The sequence below is a fragment of the Equus przewalskii genome, unplaced genomic scaffold (genome assembly GCF_037783145.1).
Source record: "Equus przewalskii isolate Varuska unplaced genomic scaffold, EquPr2 ChrUn-10, whole genome shotgun sequence".
Lineage (NCBI taxonomy): Eukaryota > Metazoa > Chordata > Mammalia > Perissodactyla > Equidae > Equus > Equus przewalskii.
This window is the reverse complement of record NW_027228747.1, coordinates 86,686-113,290: the sequence shown is the minus strand read 5'-3', so window position 1 is coordinate 113,290 and position 26,605 is coordinate 86,686. Positions and strand designations below refer to the sequence as shown.

Sequence of the window (26,605 nt, the reverse complement as noted above, 5' to 3'; positions counted from 1 at the left end):
CAAAGAACTGTCCACTCAAAATGACAATAGCACCATTGTTAAGAAATATTGCCTAAATACCTCCTTTTATAGAGGTGACTTGCCCCAAATCACACATATAAATACAGGAGAACCAAGACAAAAACCCATTTAATAACCTGGGCAAGTTACCTAACCCACTGTCTCTCCTGGAAAGTGGGCCTAAGATTAACTTTTGTTGACTCTGAGTCTAGTGCTCCTTGCACTTAAACGTTGCTTAACATATATGATACTTAAAGTACTCAAGTTCCGGACTTTACAAGCTACTTCTTTTATGGATAGTTGATAGTGTTTATAAAAAACATAGTTTATATAGATCCACTCCTTCCATAGATTTCTGAGTATTTTATTTTCCCTTTGATCACACTTCTGAGAAAAGGAAGGGCAGAATTTATGACTCTCAATGTAAAGTATAAGAAACTGAGGCCCAGAGAAATTGAGTAACTTATCAAAGGAAATTCAGTGCATCAGGAGCAGAGCAGGACATGTGCTACGTTTTCTACTTTTAGATCAGAATATTGTCAGAGGGCTGCTTACTCTGTCCACAGGCCTTGGATCACACTGCTCACAAAGGTAGTGCTCCACATCTGAATTCACTCCCATACAGTCACAGTGTTGCCACACCTGTAGAAAAAAAAGTGTGTGTGTGTGTGTGGCGGGGGGGGGCACTGCTTAGATTTACTGAGACAAGCCCTGAGGGCTAAGAATAAAAACAATTAGCAATAGGACAGGGTAAAGGAAACAGGAACTAACGGATAAATGGGTGAGTGAGAAATTAGAGCTACATGGTAAAACAGGGGGAAAAAAGAATAAGGACTTGTTTAAACACAAGTATATAGACTGGTTCATAATACATAGATCTGGGCAAATAAAATGGGGAGATAGAGAATAGGAAGATAAATGTATATAGTAGCTATTACTTGCTAAGTGACATACATCAATGATAGAACTATTGTGAAAGGCTTTACAGTTACAAAATGTTTTTATTTCCCTTATCTAATTATATCCTCCCAGCAATCCTATGTGTTACTCATATCTCTACTTTCTATATAAAGTAACAAGTTCAGATGTATCAAATGGGGATATTAGGGCTTAAATGCAGGTCTTGACTCCTTCATTAGGAGCTCTGAACATTGCATTTCATCTGTATTAATGCTACATAGATTATAGTACCTCTAATGTTTTTCACGATAAAGCACTATCCTAAACATTATCATTCTTCTTGATCCAGATTACTTAAGAGGTATGCAGTGGAAAGTGGGCAAAAAGAATGGGAGATAGAAAAAGAAAGGAAAGAGAAAATGAAACAGATATAAAAAACAAGAAAGACAGTATGGTGAACAGTGAAGGATAAGAGAAACCAAGGCAACGTTAAAACTCATAAAAAGCCATTAAGCGAAGCCAAAAGAGACATGGGCTGCTTCATGAATATGGTCACCATGTTCATCAGGACTAGGCATCGGCTTCATCTCCTGACCCTCACCATGCACTTGTCACACTGGATCATGAGGCCTTCATCCTTGTAGAGGCCACAGATACAGCGGATGACATCATCGTCCTTCTCATGCCCATTCTCCTTCTCAGAGACTGAGGTCTCACTGCTGTCTGCCTCACTTGCTGTCTCTCCCACAATCTCATCAATTTGGGCTGATGCCTCGTGCCGGGCATTGTAATAGGCCTTTCGTAGGCGGCAAACATCTCTCCCAATTGGGGATTTACGCCCGTAGTACTTCTGAAGAAAGCAGAAGAAAGAAATCATTTGGTTTTCTCAGTATGGCTTAAAAATATACCTGAAGAGATAGCAGGATTTTCTTTATCTTCCCATTATGGTTAACAGATTCTCAATACCATCAAATACAGTGCCAAAACAACTGAAAATGAACTAAAATGAATTAAAATTAGAATCTGCATGGTAATTTTTCCATTTGCTCTATTTGTTCTGTTATTCAATCCCTGTCACAGGATATACTGTCCACTAGATCAAATGCAAAGTGACCATGGAATAAGAATTAATATTACAAGCACAATGTTGTGGAGAAGCTCTCCATTTACCTTTGTCTTGCAGGTATTAGGGACAGAGCTAAAAGTTTTAAATATATATGGAAGCTGGATTTCAGTACAAAGAATGTTATAATTCAAGTTTGCTCTAATTCTTCTCCCACTTGTCTGTGTTTCTCTCATTTCTTCTGTCTTCAACCTAAATTCTTCCTTCATCTGGTAGCCTCTTTTGTCCTTCAAACGCCTCTCCAAGGTATTTCAAAATCACCGAATAATCACCTCTCTTCTAGGCACCATATAACATTCCATCCTCTCCTTTAAATCAGTTCAAGGCCACCTTCTCTCCAATGAGCTTTACCTATACTACAACCCATTAGTGTAATACCTCTGAACTACATCCTTAAGGTATATTTCTAACTATTTACCTACATGTATTTCATATGGACTTATTGTCTAGAGGAAAGAAACTACAGATATGACTTAAATGTAGTAAAATGTCTGTATTATGTAAATCTAAATGTTCAATATTAAATTAGGTTTTTACAAAAATTGCTTCTTTGGGAATATGATTTAACCTTCCATTCCAGTCACATCAATGTCTTCATTATACAAGATGGTACAATATTTAGTATACTGTAACCCTTACCCTAAGGGTACTCAATAAAAATTGTTGCCTTTCTTAGCCAGAAATACGAAGGTTGATAGGAGAAGAGGACAAAAATCTTAAACTTCTAGAATAGTTCTCTTCAGAACAAACTTCTTAAATTTGTGTTTGAAGTCAGTGAAAAATACCTCAGCATTCCGAAAGACCTTGAGCATGTCAGCATCGAAAGCCTCCACTGTCTTATAGTAACCAGTGAGGATCTGCTTCTCTATGGTGACGAGATCTAGGGGATCAGAGATCTTCTCATAATAATCAGCATTCCTGCAACATAAAGCCAGGGTGTCAGTCTGGTACATTTAGTACTTTTCTAAAGCTCAGATGATTCCCACCTATGTGAACTTACTTTTTCTTTGGGGGGAGGTTCAAAAGTGGTGCTGCCAGTGCTTGTTGGGAAGAATCTGCGAAAGAACGAAAGGTTTACTAAAAGGGCAATAAGATGCAACAGAGGCAAATATTAACTCCTAACTGAAAAAGTAGAACCCTCAAAATTAAAAGTTAGAAAAAAAAAATCTAAGTTTTTTTTTGAGGCCTGTGAAAAATGCAAGGACTTTTCAGAAATGTGGGTAGTTAAAGGCAGGGATCAGAAGATACTTTCAGATTACCTACACTATGAAAGATATATATGTTTGAAATGGAACACAATGTTAGTTGAATATGAGAACTTTCTACAAGGAATCAGAGAGAGGAACTTATTGAGGTGGCTAGGCTGCTTAGGGCAAATTCCTGCTCAACAAATATTACTACAGCAAAGATCATCTCATCCAAAAAATGTTTTCTAGTTCTCATTAATGGCCCATAGTTAATATTACTCTTGGTTTGGATTCAATTACATTCCAGATAATAATGATTTAGTGTTGTAAATATTTTCTGGAATCTATTTTCTTGTAACAGTTACTTTGTGCCATGAAAGTAGAATTCATGCTGTGGGGATACTTCTTACTTGCTACTTTACTTACTTTCTAGTAACTTACTACAGAGAGAGAAGAAAGTCTGTTGTTTCATGCCCAGAATGTAGTGACATGCAGATACATCTACTGCAATTTCAAATTAGATCAGATGGGGATGGTTGAGAATGCAGAGTGTGATCTTTTGGGAATGTAAAGGCAATAGGTGCCACAAAACTTTACTACTTAGGACAGGCTGGTCTCCCCTTCCTTCTCTATCTCCTTAGGTTAACAAAATGGCAAAAAGCCACTAAAGTACAAAGATAAATAGCAAACAGAGAAAGAAACCCAAATTTCTCAGAATTTAGGGAAAGGAAGGGGGACAAGCCAAAGTTGATGGCAAAAAGCTGAAATTATATGTTAAAATCTCTCATTTTAAATATCTCCAAATTTCCTGGTCAGAAAAAGTCATGTACATTACCGAACTACCTACCCCAAATTAAAAACTCTCTCCTTCCCCATCCTTACCCCCAACACACATCCAAAACACGTATCTTGGAAGAGGAAAGGAGTGGGGTAAAGGCGTTTGCACAAAAACACTTTTAAAGTAATTTTCTTGCAGCTTTATGTCTTTTTCCTTAATGCAGAGGTTAGGGCCTGTGAACCCTTCAAAATATATGCAAAATTTTGTATACACATTTTTCTGGGGAAAGAGTCCACAGCTTTGATTAGACTCTCAAAGATATCTGTCAATCAAAAAAGAACTACGGAAGTCATATGTTCATAATACTTTTTTCTTTCTTTCCTTTTTTTGCTGAGGAAGATTAGCCCTGAGCTAACATCTGTGCCAATCTTGCTTCATTTTATATGTGGGTTGCCTGTCACAGCACGGCTGATGAGCAGGTGTAGGTTCATACCTGGGTTCCAAACCCGCGAACCCGGGCCACCAAAGTGGAGTGTGCCGAACTCAACTACTATGCCATGGGGCCAGCCCCCAATAATACTTTTTTCTTAAATTGCTAATTCACTGCCTCATTCAGGAAAATTATATCTAAGACAGAGACCTGCTTCTTTCTATCCTATAGCAAAAAAATGTGATTTCTAAATACAGTACTTAACTATAGTAAAATTCTAATAAATACAAAAAAACTGACATAATATCAAGAGATTTAAAAACAATAATCCCCCAAGACTACAATCAGTCCTATAATTCTTTACTCTGACAAAAGGAAGAACTAAGTAAACCTCCCAAATTCCTAATCTTAAACTGTCACTTGGTCTTGGATGTCTCAGGTGAGGCAAAGTGATATAATTTTTCTAAAAGGCTAAGGAGAATGAATTTGGGGTGGATATGGTTACCTTTATAAGAGATGATACCATCACAGATCTCTTTGAAGATCTGGGCTAGGCGGGCTGCCCGAGCCACTTCAATGTTTTCCTCTGCAGCTGCCAACCGTCTTGTTCGTACAGACCGAGCCGTCTGCAGGGCAGAGAACTGGGTCATGAAGACGTCTGGAAGGATAAAGTGAAAATTAGTTTCAGAAAAAGAAGAGTTCTATGTGGCTTTCTCTTCCCCAGTGGATTCCTGCCATTTGCTCTATTTTCTTTGAAATGATTTAAGTGGATTAGTGGTCATGGAGTTCTTTCTCTCCTCCTTAAAGAAAAATCAGGAAACACTAGAGTTTACCAGAGAGACAAATGCTGGAAGTTAGAGTTTCCTTATCTTAGTGGCAAAGTACTATACATTATAGTAGTTGCAAATTTGGGCTTCAAAACGAGTCTGTCTGCATTTGAATTTTGCCTGCACTAATGAGATGTATGATCTTGGGCAAGTTACTTAAACTCTCTGTGTCTCAGCTTCTCAATTGTAAAATAGGATTAGTAGTAGTAGTTCCCCCATGAGGTAATTGTGCAGATTAAATAAGATAATGCTTAATGTATTTATCCAATGCTCAGTGTTTGACCACAATAAAGACTCAAGAAATAATAATTATTATTACCAGAAGATTTGACCTCAAAGAGATGTAAGTTCAGAGAATTTATGCCAATCAAATCACTGAGAGGATATAAGATTCTGGACAAACTTTGAAATCGATCTAGTTCTCACTCAGCATATTCCCTCATACACAACGCAGAATGATCCTATTTTTTGAGGAAAAGAATAAAAGAGAGTGTGAACTTTTGAACACATTATTTTCAGTTAGAAAAGATGCTTGGACATGCTGGTTTCTCTGCTTCAGTCTGTTCTGGATAAAAGATCTGAACTCAGGAGTGCTGTTACATTATTTACTTATGAAGGTTAGAAAAAGGAAATCTGAAGGGGTGTGTGTATAACACTGATGTGAATGTGGGCAAAAGAAGTCTTCAAATGAACACTGGTGTCATTTTCCCCTGCATTTGGCATAACTATTTACCCCGTCTGCAAGTTTCTTTCCAGGTAGGAAGGAACACAGAGGATCCACTACCTAGCTCACGTCTAGTGATTTTCGCTGTAGGTAATGTTTGGGAGGCTGATGGAAGGGGTTTCTTCTGACTCCCTAGAGGAGAGGCAAAGAAGCTGAAGAGCTGGGATGGATAGGTTATCGCTGATTGATGCTTGTATGTCTGGATCTTAACTTTTTTGGTTCAGACTAGAAGGAATCTTTGAATAGACTGAAAGTAACTAAAATAATCACTTTGGAGACAATCTTATGGAATTAATAGGATCGTTTCTCAGGCCTTACCAGACTTGATGTTCCCATCATCTCGGCAGATGCCATTCCAGCGGGTATATAATGATGCTGAGTGAATATTATCACTGGTGTGCTTTACTTCTTCCTGTTTCTGCCGAATCTTCTCCCAGTTTCGGACCAGGAACACATGATGCTTTAATACAAAGTTCCTGAAAGGAAGGAAGAAGGAGTTCCTTTATTTATTAATTCAATAAGCATTTATTACATGTCTACTTTATGTCAGCCATTGTTAAGATGACATAAATGAATACTTATCAGTGAATTCAGCCATTGTAAAGAGAATTATATATGGGGAAACATTCAGTTTTGCATCCTGATTTTTTTTCACATAACAAAGAACACGTCCTTATATTATTTACAAATATCTGGCAAACAGCATCTAAAATCTGCAAAAATTTTGGTAATTGAAGCAGCCTGAATTGAAGGCAGAGCTTTATGGAGTATTTGTACAAATTGTAAAGGAAGTTGCCAAGATGAAGTATGGGCTTAGGATCAGCTATAACAAGAAGAACTGGACTGGCAGATGAAGGCAAAGATATTTAAGATGGATATACACTGGGCACACTACATTAGGTGCAGTGTCTCCACATGGATCTCTAAACTTAAATGAGTTATGTGCATCTAGAGTGACCCTACACGATTCTGATGATTCCATAATCTGATTTTCACCCTAGTACATATACAAACAGATGTGATCTTGAGTAAGTCTCAAACCATGGGCATCAGGAATTGGAGATTCATTTTATAATTCCCGACTTTGGCTGCACACTGAAATCACCTGGGGAACTTTATAAACTATTGATGCCTGAGTTCCACCTCTGAAAATCCTGGTTTAAGGGGTCTGAGCTGTGGCCTGGGCATCACGAACTTTTAAAAGCTCCCTAGGCTAATACACAGCCAACTAGAAAACCACTGGACTAGATCATCTCTGTTTTACCAATGTTTAAAATTTCTATGACTTAAAGTGAAACAGGATGAAAGGGGCTAAAATTACAGTAAAGTTATAAATGAGGATGAAGATTTCTTTTTTTTTTTTGAAGATTGGCACCTGAACTAACATCTGTTGCCAATATTCTTTTATTTATTTTTTTCATTCTTCTCCCCAAAGCCCCCCAGTACATAGTTGTACATTCTGGTTGTAGGTCCTTCTGATTCTGCTATATGGGACGGTGCCTCAGCATGGCTTGATGAGTGGTACTGGGTCCACAACAAGGATCCAAACCAGTGAAACTCTGGGCCACTGAAGCAGAGTGTGAGAACTTAACCATTTGGCCACAGGGCCAGCCCTGAGGATGAAGATTTCTAAAATACTAGAATGTACAGTCAGGGAAGATGTAGAATATGTCCCAAGACGATTTGAAAAATAGGACATAGATATTTACTTTGCTTGCTTCTGATGGACAAATCTTACCTGAGTATAGGGAAGACCAAAAATGACCACTAAAGATCCTTTTTATTGCTGTTAATACATCAACAAAGCAGGGATTCTTAACCTTTTAGTGCCATGGATTCTGTTGGCAGTCTGGTGAAGCCCATGTAACTCTTCTCTGAACAATGTCTTAAAAGTATTTTAAAATTCTTAAATTAATTAAAAATTTTAAGTAATTTTTAATATATAAGATTAAAAGGAAACTAAATATACTGAAATACACTTTCCTAAATATTAAAAAATACCCTGAAATTGTGATGTAGAAATAAACACAATTTTCAACACATGACAAGATCTAGAGATGGGTTTAATAGCCATAATAATTTTGAGGTAGAGATGAGTGTAAATGATATTTATAACACTGAAATATAATATAAAAATGTGAGTATTGGGGACAAAGTCATGGAAACTGTAAATACTACACATATGCTCACGAACATTTTTTTTTGCCTATAGTCACATTTGAAGGAAATGCTAAATTTCAGTTATAAATTAGGGAAAATAAACACATAATTTTTTCTCCCATCCAAGTTCACAGATCCCCTGAGTCCCTGGTTGAAGACCTCCTGCACAAAATAAGTGGCTCAACTCCACAGATGTTTAATAATTTTTAAACTGACAAGCAAAGCACATAATTTAAAGAGCTCAGGTAATAAAACCCCCTTTTTACCTCTCTCGATTGGACATCGGCTTCATTTGCAACTGGGGTGTCAATCTTGTTGGAGTGTTGATGTTTTCACTGGGTTCCTCAGAGAGATGGCCTCTCTGAAAAACAGACAGATCAGATTGCAGGAAAAAAAAGACCAATCAGAAATCACCCTGAAGAATATTAAAACCACTCTAAAGATGTCACCCTTATTTCCCTCATTTCAGTAATTGCCTCTCAGCAGCTGTTTGGGGAAAGCCATGAGATCATTATTCACCCTTTTCTTCAGCTTGTGCTTAGACTTCCTCTTCTCTTTTGACCGTCCAGACTTTTTGTGTGTGGCCACAGGCTGGCTGCTTTTGCTACTGGTGAGTCCATTCATGCGTTGACTCTTGCCTCCAATGATTCCTCGACACTTCTCAAAGCCACACTTGCACAGTTGCTTTGAAGGGAAAGAGAATAATGCTTTTAGCCTGCAGTCTTTTTCCTTTTTTCTCCCCAAAGCCCCGTGCTACACAGTTGTATATTCTCAGTTGTGGGTCCTTCTAGTTGTGGCATGTGGGATGCCGCCTCAGCGTGGCTCGATGAGCAGTGCCATGTCCGCGCCCAGGATTCGAACTGATGAAACACTGGGCCGCCTGCAGCGGAGTGCGTGAACTTAACCACTCGACCACGGGGCCGGCACCCATAGCCTGCAGTCTTATTTACAAGTTCAAATAGGATGACTGAACCTCTGGACACTCAACAAGTTCGAATCAAGAAATTTTCATATAGAGGAAAATAACTGACTGAGAAAAAATAAATACAAATGAGTTTCCACTGTAGCAGAAAGGAAAGATTAAACGTTGGGAAAACTTCTTCATCAGAAAAGTTAAGAACTGACTGGAGACCAAAAATGATTTGGCAATCTCTTTCTACAGAGTTCTGAAAGAATAGCCGACCGAGACCTATGTATCTTAGATAAGTGGAGTAAAGAGTGAAAAACTGTATTTTCCAATGCACTTCTCAATGGCTACAAATCAGTAACGTTTACTGAAGGCCCATGTTACACAGAGCACTGTGACAAAGTTCAACCTCCCTCTTGGACTTATTATTCTTACCTGTTTTTCAACATTAAAGGAATGAAAGTTGTAATCGTAAGTGAGTTCGGTACCAGCTGGCATATCTTTAAGAGCATATAGTCCAATCCGGTACACTCCATTAACAGACCTATAGAGAAAGAAGCAGAGTTAAAGGCAGAGATTCTGAAAACTAGAAAAATTGGTACACTGATTACAAATTTGCCTTTGTTTCTGTATCCAATTCCTGGTCAGTATCTTCACTTTTAATCTGTCTTCTATTCTATCCAGCCTGTATAATACTGCCAGACTAATTGTCCTAAATCAGTTTTCTGGAAAGCATGCTCTATGTTGTCAGTAGAATAGGTCTTAACTTTCCCTGTTTGCTATTCAAAGTCCCTCTAAAATATGGCTTTAGTCTACTTATTAAATAAATGAAAATTACTTCCTATAGCTTACCTACAAAAATCTTCTAGTTCCAACTGATCTCCATCTTTCTCGATTGTACACGAATATCTCTTTTGTTCTATTTTTTTTTTAAGATTGGCACCTGAGCTAACATCTGTTGCCAATCTTCTTTTTTCTTCTTCTTCATCCCCACAGTACACAGTTGTAGATTCTAGTTGTGAGTGGCTCTGGTTGTGCTTTACGGGACGCGGCGTCAGCATGGCTTGATGAGCAGTGCCATGTCCGGCCCAGGATCTAAACTGATGAAACCCTGTGTCACTGAAGTGGAGCTCACTAACTTAACCACTTGGCCACAGGGCTGGTCCCTCTTTTGTTCTATTTCATGTAAATTATTAATGATTAATAATTCATGGTTATTAATTATGCACTCTTCTAGATGCTTTATATAATAAAATAATCATAGCTAACATTTATTGGATGCTTGTTAGATTAATTATAGCATTTTGTTGTATTAAACCATTTAATCCTGTAACTGCATTAAAGGTACTATTTTGAGGCTGGAGCCATGGCCTGGTGGTTAAGTCTGGTGTGCTCCACTATGGCAGCTGGGGTTTGGTTCCTGGGCGCGGACCTACACCACTTGTGGCAGCAACCCACATACAAAACAGGAAGATTGGAACAGATGTTAGCTCAGGGCAAACCTTCCTCAAGCAAAAAGAGGAAGACTGGCAACAGGTGTTAGCTCAGGGTCAATCTTCTTCAGCAGAAAAAAAAAAAGATACTATTTTTAGGTAATATTATAACCTTCATTTTCTAAATGAGAAAGCTGAGACACAGAGAGGGAAAACAACTTGTCCAAAGTCATACAGCTAATAACTAGGGGAATCAAGTTTCAAATCAAGGCAGTCTGGCTTCAAAATATTAACCACTATCACATACTGGTAATAGGTTATCTCATTAATCCTCAGAACAACCCTATGAGATAGGTGTTATGATCTCTATTTTACATATAAGGTCTATTTGTGGCTTAGAGAGTTTGCTCATGGTCATATATATAGCAATTAAGTTATACTCAAACCCAGGGCATTAAATGGGCTGCTGGATTCCACAGCTTCTCTTCTTTTCCTTCTTGCCTCCATCAATTTGGAACATACCAAGGTTTAGCTTGGATATTATCCTACCAAATGTAAATTTCACTAACATCCTCAGTTTTTGGTACTCGTTTTTCTCAATTTAGAAAGCATTTTTAGTCTATACCAGAGGGTGGCAAACTATGGCAGACAACCCTCCCATGTCTTCGTAAAATTTTTATTGGCACACAGCCACCCCTCAAAAGTTTGCTGAACCCTGGTCTACATCATAACATTTAAAATTTGACTGTATACTGTATTGCATGAAAAAATTTTTTTGGGGGGCTGTAACTTACATGGAATAGAATACTAACTCTTTTTTTTTCTTTTTTTAAAGATTTTTATTTTTTCCTTTTTCTCCCCAAAGCCCCCGGTACATAGTTGTATATTCTTTGTTGTGGGTTCTTCTAGTTGTGGCATGTGGGACGCTGCCTCAGCGTGGTTTGATGAGCAGTGCCATGTCCGCGCCCAGGATTCGAACCAACGAAACACTGGGCCACCTGCAGCGGAGCGTGCGAACTTAACCACTCGGCCACGGGGCCAGCCCCTAGAATACTAACTCTTAAGTAAGTGTATAGCTTGCTGAATTTTATGTGTCTATACACCTGTGCAGGCTCCCAGAAAGCTCCTTTCTCTCCTAGTCAGTACCCTCCCCACAAACGACTGCCATTATTCTACTATTCTGATCTCTATTACAATAGATTAGTTCTGTGTTAATTTCGAATAAATGGAATCATACAGAACATACTATGTATGTACAATTATGTGTCTAGCTGCTTTCACTCAATATTACACTGTAGTTGCAACTTATCTTTACACTGCTGTGCAACAGTCCATTATATTAGTATAGTACAATGTATATTCCTATTCTACAGTTGATAAACATGTGGATTGTTGCAGTTTTTAGCTATTAAAAAAAAGTTCTGTGGACATTCTTGCACATGTCTTTTGAACAGAAACACTCAGTTCTGTTGGGGATACACTGAAGAGTGGAGCTGCTGGGTTACTGGATATGTTTAGCTTCAGTAAGCACTGGCAAACATTTTTTGAAAGCGGTATACCAATTTACTCTCCCACCGCCATCTGAGAGCATTCATGTTGTGCTACAGCCTCGCAAACACCTGAACTGCTGTTTCTTGATTGCAGACATTTTGGAGGGTATATAGTGGTCTTTCAAGTTGGTTTAATTAATATTTCCTTCTGATAACTAAAGATACTAGCCACCTTTTTATATGTTTATTGACCATTTATATATTCTCTTTTGATATGCCTAGTCTTTTACCTTTTTAAAAAATTGGATTGTCTTTTTCTTATTGATTTGTAGATTCTGGATTTTATTCAGAAATAAGTCCTTCATCAGATAAACACATTGCAAATATCTTCTACCCAGCATACTGCTTGCTTTTACACTCTTTTAAGGTTATCTTTTGATGAAGAGAAGTTGTTTACAGTGTGTTATTTATGTCCTATTTAAGATATCTTTACGTATCCGAGGTCTATAAAAATATTCTCTCACTTTTCCTTCTAGAAACTTGACTGTCTCAACTGTGCTATTTAGGTCTATGATCCATCTTAGATTAACTTTTGTGTGTGGACTGAGGTAGGAGACAACTGACTCAGCACTCATGGACTTATTACAAAATGCATCCTTTCCTCACTAATTTGCAGTGCAACCTCTGTCATAAAACAGGTGACATAACATTTACAGGTCTTTGCCAGGACTCTCCATTCTATCCTATTTGTCTATTAACATATCCCAAGCAAATACCTACTGTTTTAATTAGTGTACCTCTATAATAAGTCTTGAAATTTGGCAGTTTAAGCCCTTAAGTTTTATTCTTCTTCAAGATTATCTTGCCTTTTTTAGGTCCTTTGCAATTACATATATGTTTTAGAATCAGCTTGTCAATTTCCATAAAGATTGGATTTTGATTGAATTTGAATTTACAGATCAACTTGGTAAGATGTGACATCTCAAAAATATTGAAATTTCCAACCCATAAACATGGCATATTTCTCCATTAATTTAGAATGTCTTTTCTCCCAATAGTGTTTGGTGGTTTTCAGTGTAGAGGTCCTACAAACTTTCATTAGATTTATTCCTAAGTGACAAATGTTTTATGAAGCTATTGTAAATTGTCTTTTAAATTTCATTTTCTACTTGGTTGTTGGTAATATATTGAAATACATTAAATATACTGACTTTTATACTTTGATGTTGTTTCTACCAATCTTGCTAAATTCACTTATTTATGGCAGTATGTAGATTTTTATTTCCATGTATACAATCATATCACCTGTGAGTAATGCTAATTTAGTTTTTTCATGTCTAATTCCTTTTCTTTTTGGAGAAAGATTAGCCCTGAGGTAACATCTGCCGCCAATCCTCCTCTTTTTGCTGAGGAAGACTGGCCCTGAGCTAACATCCGTGCCCATCTTCCTCTACTCTATACGTGGGACGCCTACCACAGCATGGCTTGCCAAGCAGTGCCATGTCCGCACCCAGGATCCGAATCGGTGAAGAACCCTGGGCCGCCGAAGCGCAACGTGCGAACTTAACCGCTGCGCCACTGGGCCGGCCCCACATGTCTAATCTTGATAGTTTATTTTTAAATTTTCCTAAGGCATTGGTTAGGACATCCAGTTCGAAGTGGTAATAGTGGACATTCCTATAGGTTTTTTATAGATTCCCTTTAGCAGACTGAGCCAGTTCTCTCTCATTCCTAGTTTGTTGAAAGTTTTTATTATGAATAGTGTTGAATTTTGTCAAATGCTTTTTCTGCCCCTATTGATATATGATTTTTTGCTTTTATTCTGTTAATGTAGTCAATTACATTGATTTTTGAATGTTCAACCAACCTCATTCCTGGAATAAACTCCCCATGGTCATGATGTATTAACCATTTTATATATTGCCAAATCTGACTTGTTAATATTTTATTTAGGAATTTTGTGTCTATGTTCATGGAAGATATTGGCCTATATTTCTTCTTTCTTTTCTGTCAGGTTTTAGAGGAAAGTTATGCTAGCCTTACAAAATGAAAGAGTTTATATGAGATTGGTGGTACAGTTATTAGTTCTTAAGTATATGGAAGAATTACCAGTGAAGACATCTGAGCCTGGAGTTTCTTTTGTCAGAAAGTTTTAATTATAAATTCAGTTTCTTTGGTAGACATCCAGATTTTCTATCTCTTCGTGTATCATTTTGGTAAGTTGTATTTTTCATGGAATTTGTTCATTTTATTTAACTTTTCAAACATAAGAAAGTTGTTTGGGAAAATGGATAAACAAACCAGTGAATTCATACAAAGGAACACTAATCCACAATAAAAATCAATAAACCACTGATGCACTCAACAACAGTGATAAAAAGCAAAAACATTATTGTAAGTGAAAGAAGCCAGACACAAAAGAGTATATATAGGGTGATATTCTACAATAGGCGAAACTAATCTGTAGTGACAGAAATCACATCATGGCTTTTTTTTTTTTTGAGGAAGATTAGCCCTGAGCTAACTGCTGCCAATCCTCCTCTTTCTGCTGAGGAAGACTGGCCCTGAGCTAACATCCGTACCCATCTTCCTCTACTTTATACGTGGGACGCCTACCACAGTATGGCTTGCCAAGCGGTGCCACGTCTGCACCTGGGATCTAAACCAGCGAGCCCTGGGCCACCGAAGCATAACGTGCTATGCCACCGGGCTGGCCTCCACTGCTTGCTTTTGAGGTGGGGAGATTGAAGAGGCAGAAAGGAACTTTCTGAAATGATGGAAATTTTCTATATTTTTTGAGAGGTGTGGGTTATATGGATTTATACATTTGTAAAAATGGATGGAAATTTACATTTAAGATATGTATTTCTGTACCTGAATAATACCTAAATTAAAAGAAAATTACAAAAATGAATATTTTGTTCATATTATACTATTATCTTTTTTAAAATTCTGTTAAAATACACACAAAATTTACCATCTTACCCATTTTAAAGTGTACAGTTGGTGGTATTAAGTACATCCCCACTGTTGTGCAAGCAACACCAACATCCAACCCCACAACTCTACTCGTAAAACAAACTCAACTATTAAATAATAACTCCCTATTCCCCCTTCCGGCAGCCCCTGACAACCACCATTCTACTATCTCTATGATTTTGACTACTCTAAGTACTTCATATAGGTGGAATCATACAGTATTTGTCTTTTTGTGACTGGCTTATTTCACTTAGCATAATGTCCTCAAGGTCCATCCATGCTGTAGCATATTGCAAAATTTACTTCCTTTTTTAAGGCTAAATAATAATAATTCTACTGTATGTATATAACACATTTCGTTTATCCATTCATCCAATAATGGACACTTGGGTTGCCACCACATTTTAGGTATTACAAATAATGCCGCTACAAACGTGCAGTGCAGATATCTCTTTGAGACCTTGCTTTCAATTCTTTTGGGTGCAAACCCAAAATGGAATTGCTGGGTCATATGGTAATTCTATCTTTAGTTTTTTGAGGAATCTCCATAGTGTTTTCCACGGTGGCTATATCATTTTACATTCCCAACAACAATGCACAAGAGTTCAATTTCTCCATACCTCATCAACGCTTGTTGTTTTCTGTTATTTTGATAGTAGCCATATTCTAACGGGTGTGAGGTAGTATCTCATTGTAGTGTTGATTTGCATTTCCTTAATGATTAGTAATGTTGAGTATCTTTTCATGTGTTTATTGGCCATTTGTATATTTTCTTTGGAAAAATGTCTATTCAAGTCCTTTGTCCACTTTTGAATTGGGCTATTTGTTTTTTGTTGTTGAGTTTTAGAGATTCTCTACATATTCTGGACATTAATACTTTATCAGATACATGATTTGTAAATATTTTCTCCCATTCTGTGGGTTGTCTTTTACTCTGTGGATAGTGTCTTTTGATGCACAAAATTTTAAAATTTTCATGCGGTCCAATTTGTCTATTTTTTCTTTGGTTACCTGTGCTGGTAGTATCATATCCAAAAAATAATTGCTAAGTCCAATGTTGTGAAGCTTTTGTTGTATGTTTTCGTCTATGATTTTTATTGTTTTAGGCCTTACATGAAGGTCCTTGATCTATTTAAGTTAATTTTGGTATACGGTGTTAGGTAAGGATCCAAGTTAATTCTTTTGCATGTGGATATCCACTTTTCCCAGCACCATTTCTCAACTATCTTTTCTCTATTGAACAGTCTTGGCATATTTACCAAAAATTATTTGACCATATATGTGAGGGTTTACTTCAAGGTTCTCTAGTCTATTCCACGGGTCTATACGTCTGCGTTTATGTCAATTCCACACTGTTTTCATTACTCTAGCTTTATAGTAAGTTTGGAAATCAGGAAGTGTGAGTCCTCCAGTTTTGTTCTTCTTTAGGATTGTTTTGGCTCTTCAGGGTCCTCTGAGATTCCATATGAATTTTAGGATGGGTTTTCTATTTCTGCAAAAAAAAGTTATTGGGATTTTGACAGGAATTGCATTGCACATGTAGATCTCTTTGGGTAATAATGACATTTAATAACATTATGTCTTCTAATCCATGAACATGGGATGTGTTTCCATTCATTTATGTCTTAAATTCTTTCAGTAGTGTTTTGTAGTTTTCATTATACCATTCTTTCACCTCACTGGTTAATTTCTAAGTATTTTATTCATTTTGGTGCTATTGTAAATGGAAGTGTTTTTGTAATTTCCTTTTCAGATTGTTCATTGTTTGTGTACAGAAATACAACTGTTTTTGGGTGCTTGGCATCCTGCTACTTTGCTGAATTTATGAGCTCTAACAACTTGTCAAGTCTTTAGTATTTACTATGTATAAGACATATCACATACAAACAGATAATTTTACTTCTTCCTTTCCAATTTGGATGTCTTTTATATCTCTTTCTTGTTAACTTCTCTGGCTAGAACTTCCAATACTATGCTGAACAGAAGTGGTGAAAGGGGGCAGCCTTGTCTTGTTCCTGATCTTAGAGGAAAAGCTTTCAGTCTTTCACCATTGAGTATTGTTTGCTGTCAGTTTTCATATATGGCTTTTAACATGTTAAGGTAGTTTCCTTCTATTCTTATTTTGTTGATTGTTTTTACCAAGAGAGGATGTTGAGTTTTGTCAAATACTTTTTTTGTATCAATTGAGATAATCATGTGAATTTTTCCCCTTCATTCTGTTGACGTGGTATATATTACTCTGATTGATTTTCATATGTTGAACCATTCTTCCATTCCAGAAATGAATTCCACTCGGTCATAGTGCATAATTCTTATACTATGCTGCTCAATTCTGTTTGCTAGTATTTGGTTGAGGATTTTTGCATCAATGTTCATAAGGGATATTGGTCTGTAGTTGTCTTGAAGGGTCTTTGTCTGACTTTGGTAGCAGGGTTATGCTGACCTCAAAGAATGAGTTAAAAAGTAAGCCCTTCTCTTCAATTCTCTGGAAAAGTTTGAGAAGGATTGCTATGAGTTTGGTAGAATTCACCAGTGAAACCATCAGGTCCAGGGTTTTCTTTGTTGGAAGATTTCTGATTACTAAGTCATTTTCCTTACTAGTTATAGGTCTATTCAAAATTTCTATTTATTCATGATTTAGTATTGGTAGGTTTTGCATTTCTAGAAATTTATCCACTTCAACTAGGCTATTCAATTTTTTAGTGTACAATTGTTCATAGTACACTTTCATAATCCTTTTTTTCTGTAGAATTGGTAGTTAACGTCCCCACTTTCATTTCCAGTTTGAGTAATTTGAGTCTTCTTTTTTTCTTAGTCCATCTAGCTAAAGGTTTGATTTTGCTTACCTTTTCAAAGAACCAACTTTTGTTTTCACTGATTTTTCTCTATTATTTTTTTATTCTCTACTTCTTTTATTTCTGCTCTAATCTTTATTATTTCCTTCCTTCTGTTAGCTTTGGGTTTAGGTCTAGTTTGCTCTTTTTCTAGTTCATTAAGTTGTCAAATTAGGTTGTTGATTTGAGATCTTTCTCAATTTTTAATGTAAGCATTTATAGCTATAAACTTCACACTTAGCACTGCTTCGGCTGTGTCCCATAAGTTTTGGTACGCTATGCTGTCATTTGATTCATCTCTACATATTTTCTAATTTCCCTTGTGATTTCTTGTTTATCAGTCTGTTGTTTAAAACTGTGCTGTTTAATTTCCACAGTTTTGTGAATTTTCCAGTTTCCTTTATGTTACTGATTTCTAACTTCATCCATTGTGGTCAGAGAGGATACTCTGCATGACATCCATGTTTTAAAATTTATTAAGACTTAATTTGTGGCCTAACATATGGTCTATCCTGGAAACTGTCCCATAATCACTTGAGAAGCATGCGTAGGCTATTGTTGGAGGGAGTGTTATGTACATGTCTTTTAGATCTAGTTGACTTATTGTTTTGTTTAAATCCTCTCTTGTTTACTTATCTTCTGTCTGGTTGTTCTATCTATTACTGTGAGTGGGGTTTGAAGTCTCCAACTATTATTGCAGAACTATTTATCCCTTCAATTCTGTCAGTTATTGCTTCATATGTTTTGATGGTCTGTCATCAGGTGTGTAAATGTTTTTTTTTTTTTTTTAAAGATTTTTTTTTTTCCCTTTTTCTCCCCAAGCCCCCCAGTACATAGCTGTATATTCTTCGTTGTGGGTCCTTCTAGTTGTGGCATGTGGGACGCTGCCTCAGCGTGGTTGATGAGCAGTGCCATGTGTGTGCCCAGGATTCGAACCAACAAAACACTGGGCCGCCTGCAGTGCAGTGCACGAACTTAACTACTCGGCCACGGGGCCAGCCCCTAGTGTGTAAATGTTTACAACTGTTATATATCTTATCGCTGTACTGAGCCTCTTCTTAATATATAATGTCCTTCTTTGTCTCCTGTAACCTTTTTGGTTTAAAGTCTATTTTGTCTGATGTAAGTATAGCCACTCCTGCTCTCTTTCGGATACTATTTACATGGAATATCTTTTTCTATCCTTTCACTTTCAACCTGTTTGTTGATCTCAACTGAGTCTCTTGTAGACAGTATATAATTGGATTGTGCACTTTTCACTTAGTCTGCCAATCTTTGATATAGCTGACATATGACATTATATTAGTTTCAGGTGTAAAACATAATGATTCAGTATATGCATATATTGCAAAACAATCACCACAATAAGTCTCGTTAACATCCATCACCATACATAGTTATAGATTGTTTTCTGGTGATGAGATATTTTAAGATCGACTCTTTTAGCAAGTTTCAAATATTCAATACAGTAGTATTAACTATAGCCACTATACTGTACATTTCATTCTCAGGACTTATTTATTTAATTTAGACCACCTTCATGCATTTTGCCCGACCCCCACCCCAAACTCCCAGCCTCTGGCAACCACTAACCTGTTCCCTGCATCTGAGTTGTTGTTTTTTTCTTTTTTTAAGATTCTGCATATAATTGAGATTATATGGTATTTGTCTCTCTGTCTGACTTAGCACAATGCCCTCAAGATCCATCCATGTTGTCACAAATGGCACGATTCCTTGTTTTTTATGGCTGGATAATATTCCAATGTATATATACACCACATTTTCTTTAACCATTCATCCATCAATGGACACTTAGATTGTTTCTATGTCTCGGCTATTGTAAATAATTTTGCAATGAACAGGGGGTGCATATATATTTTCAAGTTAGTGTTTTTCTTTCCTTCTGATAAATACCCAGAAGTGGAATTGCTGGTTTATGGTAGTTCTATTTTTAATTTTTTGAGGAACCTCCATATGGTTTTCCATACGGCTGCATCAATTTATACTACCATCAACAGTGCACAAGTTCCTTTTTCTCCAAATCCTCACCAAGACTTGTTATTGTCTTTTTTAAAAAAGATTTTACTTTTCCATCTCCCCAAAGCCCCCCAGTACATAGCTGTATATTGTAGTTGTGGGTCCTTCTAGTTGTGGCACATGGGACACTGCCTCAGCATGGCCTGATGAATGCTGATAGGTCTGTGCCCAGGATTCGGACTGGTGAAACCCTGGGCTGCTGAAGCAGAGCGCGAGAACTCAGCCACTTGGCCATGTGGCTGGCCCCTTTCTTTTTGATAATAGCCATTCCAACAGGTGTGAGGTAATAGCTCAGTCTGGTTTTGTTTTGCATTTCCCTGATGATTAGTCATGTTTAGCACCTTTTCATGTACGTGTTGGTCATCTGTATGTCTTCTTTGGAAAGATGTCTATTAAGATCATCTGTTCGTTTTTTAATTGGATTGTTTGGGTTTTTGTTCTTGTTTACCTGTATGAGTTCTTCACATATTTTGGATATTAATTCCTTATTAAATAAATGATTTTCAAATATTTTCTCCTATTTGTAGGCTGCCTTTTCATTTTGCTGATGGTTTCCTTAGCTGTGTAGAAGCTTTTTAGTTAGATTCAGTCCCACTTGTTTATTTTTGCTTTTGTTGCCTTTGCTTCTGGAGTCAAACTCAAAAAATCATTGCCAAGACTGATTTCAAGGAGCTTGCTCTCTCTGTTTTCTTCTACAAGTTTTATGATTTCAGGTCTTATATTTAAGTCTTTAATCCATTTTGAGTTGATTTTTGTGTATGCTGAAAGATCGTCTTCCAGTTTCATGTGGGTTTATTTCTGGGCTCTCTGTTCTGTTCCATTCATCTATGTGTCTGCTTTTATGCCAATACCATACTGTTTTAATTACTGTAGCTTTGTAATATAGTTCAAAATCAGGAAGCACAATGCCTCCAGCGTTCTTTCTCAAGATTGCTTTGGCTACTGGGGGTCTTTTTTGGTTCCACAGAAATTTCAGGATTGCTTGTTCTATTTCTGTTCAAAAATACCTTTGGAATTTTGATTTTTATTGTACTGAATTTATAGATTGCTTTGGGTAGAATGAAAATTTTAACAATATTAATTCTTCCAATCCATGACCATGGAATATCTTTCCATTTATTTGTGCCTTCTTTAATTTCCTTCAGCAGTGTCTTATAGTTTTCAGTCTACAGGTCTTTCACTTCCTAGGTGAAATTATTCCTAGGTATTTTATCATTTTTGATGCTATTGCAAATGGGACTATATTCTTAATTTCTGTGATAGTTTGTTATTAGTGCATAGAAATGCAAGCAACTTTAGTATTTTCATTTTGTATCCTGCAACTCTACTGAATTTGTTTATTATAAGTTTTTTGGTGGAGTCTGTATGGTTTTCTATATATAACATCATGTCATCTTCAAATAGAGACAGTTTTACTTCTTCCCTTCTGATATGGATGCTGTTTCTTTCTTTTTCTTGCCTAAAAGCTCTGGCTAGGACTTCCAGTACTATGTTGAACACAAGTTGCAAGAGTGGGCATCCTCGTCTTGTTCTGATCTTAGAGAAAAGGCTTTCAATCTTTTACCATTGTATGATGTTAGCTGTGGGCTTGTCATATATGGCCTTTATTATGTTAAGGCACAATCCCTTACACTCACTTTGTTGAGAGTATATATATATATATTTTTTTTTCTGGGGAAGATTCGCCCTGAACTAACATCTGTTTTCAATCTTCCTCTATTTTGTATGTGAGCTGCCATCACAGCATGGCCACTGGGAGATGAGTAGTGTAGGTCTACTCCTGGGAATCAAACCTGGGCCACTGAAGCAGAGCATGCCAAACCTAACAACTAGGCCGTTGGGGCTGGCCCATTGTTGAGAGTTTTTATAAATGGATGTTGAATTCTGTTCTTCATCTTTTGATTGGTGAGTTTAATTCATTTACCACTAAATTATTTACTGACAAGCAGGTAATTACTTACTTCTGTCATTGTGCTATTTGTTTCCTAGATGCCCTATAGTTTTGTTTTCTTTTCTTTTTGGTGAGGAAGATTATCCCTGAGCTAACATCTGTGCAATCTTCCTCTATTTTGTATGTGGGACACTATCAGCGTGGCTTGATGAGTGGTGTGTACATCTGTGCCCAGGATCCAAACCACTTAGTGCTTCACTAAGTGGCCCCAGGCCACTAAAGTGGAACGTGTGAACTTAACCACTATGCTACCGGGCCAATCCACCCTATAGCTTTTTTGTTGCTCATTTCCTGCTTTACTGTTTTCTATGGTACTAAGTTGATTTTTTGTAGTGAAATGTTTAAATTCTTTCTTAACTTCCTTTTGTGTATGTCTACAGCTGCTGTCTTTGTGGTTACCATGGGGATTGCATTTAACATCCTAAAGTTTTAACACTCTAATTCTAATTTATAGCAGCTTCACTGCAATAACATGTAAAGACTCTGCTTCTTTACAGCTCTGTCTCTACCCCTTTCGGGTGCTGACATCACAAAGTTACATCTTTATACATTACACGCAAAAAAATATAAACTAGTAATTCTTTGAAACGCATTAGTCTCCTAATTTAGAAAAAAAGATCTGGAATCATAAACCAAAGTTACCATAATCCTAGCTTTTGCACTAATAATTGCTTTTTTCCCATTAAAGGTATCAGTCTCTTAAATCATGGAGAAAACAAAAATTACAGTTACAAACCATTGTTACAATAATACTAGCTTTTATAGCTGCCTGTGTATTTATCTTTATTGAAACTTTTATCTAGTGTCTTTTCATGTCATTTTGTTGGACTCCCTTGAGCATTTCTTGCAGGGCAGGTCTAGTATTCACAAACTCTTTCAGCTTTTGTTTATTTGGGCATGTCTTGATTTCTTCCTCACTTTTGATGGACAGTTTTGCCAGTTACAGGAATCTCAACTGACAGTTTGTTTTAGCACTTTGAATATACTGGCCCTCTGTCTTCCAGCCTCCTAAGTTTCTGATAAGAAATTTGAAAATATTCTTATTGAGGATCTTCTGTAAGTGATGATTCACTTGTCTCTTGCTGCTGTCAAGATGTGCTCTTTGACTTTGTCTTTTGAAAGTTTGATTATAATGTATTCTAGTATGTCTCTTTGAGTTTATCTTACCTAAAGTTCATTGGACTTCTTGGATGTTTATATTCATCTATTTCACCAAATTTGGGAAGTTTTCAACTATTATTTCTTCAAATATTCTGTCTCTTTTGCTGTCTCTTCTTCTGGGATGCCCATGATGCCTATGTTGTTTGGCTTAATGGTGTCCCAGAGGTCCCTTAGGGTCTGTTCTCTTTTCTTCAATCTTTTTTGCTTTTGTTCCTTAGGCTTGATAATTTCCATTGTCCTGTCTTCAAGTTCACTGATTCTTTCTTCTGCCTGCTCAAATCTGCCTTTGAATCCCTTTAGTAAATTTATCATTTCAAGTATAGTCGTCCCTCAGTATGCGTGGGGGATTGGCTCTAGAAACTCCAGTGGATACCAAAATCCATGGATGTTCAAGTCTCTTATATAAAATGGCATTGTATTTGCATAAACTATGCACACTCTCCCAGATACTTTAAATCATCTCTAGATCATTTATGATACCTAATACAACGTAAATAGTTGATATATTGTATTGTTTAGGGAATAACGACAAGAAAAAAGTCTGTACATGTTCACTATAGACACAAGCAACGGAGGCATTTCAATCTGCGGGTGGTTGAATCTGCAGTGCAGAACTCATGGATATGGAGGGCTGGCCAACCATATTGTACTTTTTAGCTCCAGAATTTCTTTACGGTTTCTTTTTAGGTTGTCTCTTTATCGATATTTTCATTTTGTTCACATATAATTTTCATGACTTTCTAATCTTCCTTTAGTTCTTTGAGTATCTTTAGGGCAGTTATTTTAAAGACTGTGTCTAATATATCCATCTTCACATCATTTTAGGGACAGATTCTGCTGAATTATTGTTTTCCTTTGAATGGGCCATACTTTCTTATTTCTTTGTATTCCTTGTGATTTTTCGCTGAACACTGGACATTTCAATATAATAATGTAATTCTGGAAATTAGATTCTCCCCCTTCCCCAAGGTTTGCTGTTGTTATTGTTTTGTTGTAAGCTGTCTCTGTACTTAAGATCAGCCTGAGGTGTAAATTTAATGTCTTTTTTGAGCCTTTCCTTGGGTATGTGCAGTCACTTTCTATTTTTCTGCATACATGCAGTTGTGTTTTTGAATGTCCTAGTTTTTAGCATGTGGCTCCCGAAAAGGGAAAAACAAAAAGTGAAAGGGGATAAAATGGGGCACCAGCCCTTTAAATCTCCTGGAAGTAACTTCAGCTGGAGGGAGAAGGGCTTGCAACAATGGTGGGAGGTGCAACAATGGCTGCCCACCTCTGCGGACCTCTGTGACTAGAAGCAGCAATCAGAGCATAGATCCCCAATATTTGAGGGATGGTTTTTTTTTTCTACCCACCCAAGCTTCTGCAATCTGTGTGCAAGCTGTTCCAGAAACACTTGCACAGCTGCCTGCCATGTGGCTGTGGGTGGAGGATGGGCACCTACTTGTGTGCTAAGATCTCCAATTGACTGAAATGAATTGCAATTTACCATCTAAGCCTTCCCTTCTGGAAGTTGCAAGCCTTCAACAGATTCCAGAGTTCCAAAATACTTGTATCACATTCTGCCAGTGCAACTCTCTAACAGGAAAGAGATTCCTGGTGCTTCCTACTCCACCATCGTCCCAGAATTCTCTCCTATTCTACTATCTTTTTCAAATTGTTTTTTAGGTGTAATTTTTTTCCTTCTCAATTAGGTTCTAATCTATTTCACTTATTTTTATGTCTCATTGTGAACAAATCCTGTGGGTATGCAATAAACGTGCTTAACGAACGGATATGAGAAGAACCATGTAACACAGTGCCTAGCACATAATTTGAAGTAAAAAAAATGTTAAGTATTGTCATTATTATATATATTATATTTTTCTGCGAATGAGTGGCTAAGATGAAGTGAAAAAATAGCAGGAACTTTCTGTCTGGAGGATATGGTATAATAGGGAATTGCCTGAGCTGTTTTGTGTAAGCTGACTGACACTGTAGAAAGAGCATTCCCTGTATGCCCTCAGTGCCGTCTGCTCTGTTGGATTCTTGGCTCCACCTTCCCCTGCTTCCTTACCATTTTTGCATTTCACAATTTGGGTCACAGCTGTGGTTGATGAACCGGGCCTCGTTTCCCATGCGGTAACTGTCAATCACCATTCCACTATCCAGGTTCAGACAATAGTGGTCACTGTGATTATGATACTGCTCAATCATTCTGTTCCTGAAGAGGAAAGAGATGATTGAAAGACAATTAATGAATAAGTTGAAAGTAAATTTCAGATCTTCCTTTTTCCATTCTAATCTGGTATCTTTGCCATTTTACTGGAGTATCATCATTTACCACTGTACCTGAACTCCTGTTCGCTGACAACCTCCCCTAGGTATTCAATGATGAACTGCCCAGCTTTTAGGGGTTCTTTGGTTCTGATTCCCCAACCTTTTTCCTCAGCTCGAAATCGTTCTAGACATTGCACCCACTCATGCCTCTGTATCCTCTGGTTACAGCATTGCTCACCACAGGGGCAAGTGTTGGGGGAACACTCAGCAAAGATCATTCTACAAAAAAAAGGAATAATTGTATGTCAATTAACATTATATATGCCTTTATGAACCCATTTTTTTGTTTTATGGGATATTTTAAATGAATACATGAAATTAATTTTTGTTTTAATACGGTCAGATTTGTTAACAAGGTAATAATTTCTAAGTTCAAAAATTAATAACACTGAAAATTTCCAAGTCAAGTTGCAAACACTGAGTGTTTCCTGTAGATTATTAAGCTAATTGTCCACTCAGAATCCTGGGTAAACACCACCATATTTAGCTCTAAGAATAAATGAACTGCAAGCCACAGAGGAATTAAGAATTTGATGATTATACACTGCACTCTTGTTTTGAAGTAGCTCATGGCCGTTCACAGATCTAAAAAAAAAATTGTGGTAGGGGCCGGCCCCGTGGCCGAGTGGTTAAGTTCACGCGCTCCACTGCAGGCGGCCCAATGTTTCGTTTGTTCAAATCCTGGGCGTGGACATGGTACTGCTCATCAAGCCATGCTGAAGCAGCGTTCTGCATGCCACAACTAGAAGGACCCACAACTAAGAATATACAACTATGTACCGGGGGACTTTGGGGAGATAAAGGAAAAAAATAAAATCTTAAAAAAAAAAAAATTGTGGTAAAATACACATAAAATTTACCATTGTAATCATTTTTAAGTGTACAGTTCAGTACATTCACACTGTTGTTATTCTAGATAAATTTTGTATTTCATTAGTGTAAATGATATTTCCATATCGGAAATAATAGTCCTAGTCTATAAGACTAGCTGAACCTATAATCTCTAGTGAATTAATAAGTAAAAAATTCTGAACACAGTATACAAAAGTTGTTAGGCATATGTCATCTCACTGCTTTCTGTTTTTAAATTTGTAAGTCATTTATAGGAGCCATTTAGTTTTGGTGTATGGTTTGGAATCCCAACAAGGTTATCTAGCACGATTAAAACAAAAGAGGATCAAGAACAGAATGGTAGATCAATATCACATTACATTTAAAATCATAACTTACAAATCTTATAAAGAAAGTTTTCACTATTTTACAACTTAAAGTACTTTCAGAGTCATTTGATTTATTCATCAAAAAAATATTATGCTTATATAAAGGACAAAGAGTACAGAGTGACAAATCACATAAAGGAGCAGTAAG

The 26,605-nt window shown here is 36.9% G+C and overlaps 1 protein-coding gene across 4 annotated transcripts in view; it reads right to left on the bottom strand.

The window, feature by feature from the left end:
• The window catches only part of LOC103552840 (histone-lysine N-methyltransferase ASH1L-like), a 112,203-nt gene that overhangs the window by 8,363 nt on the left and 77,235 nt on the right, over positions 1-26,605 (bottom strand). For all 4 annotated transcript variants that reach the window (XM_070607343.1, XM_008523074.2, XM_070607344.1 and 1 more), the window contains 11 exons: positions 25,250-25,456; positions 24,975-25,121; positions 9,472-9,580; positions 8,649-8,813; positions 8,396-8,490; positions 6,288-6,445; positions 4,924-5,076; positions 3,024-3,078; positions 2,809-2,941; positions 1,502-1,750; positions 556-642 (listed from right to left, as the gene is read on the bottom strand). In XM_070607343.1, coding sequence (XP_070463444.1) covers positions 556-642; positions 1,502-1,750; positions 2,809-2,941; positions 3,024-3,078; positions 4,924-5,076; positions 6,288-6,445; positions 8,396-8,490; positions 8,649-8,813; positions 9,472-9,580; positions 24,975-25,121; positions 25,250-25,456 — 1,558 coding nt within the window. The remainder of the gene's footprint in view (positions 1-555; positions 643-1,501; positions 1,751-2,808; positions 2,942-3,023; positions 3,079-4,923; positions 5,077-6,287; positions 6,446-8,395; positions 8,491-8,648; positions 8,814-9,471; positions 9,581-24,974; positions 25,122-25,249; positions 25,457-26,605) is intronic.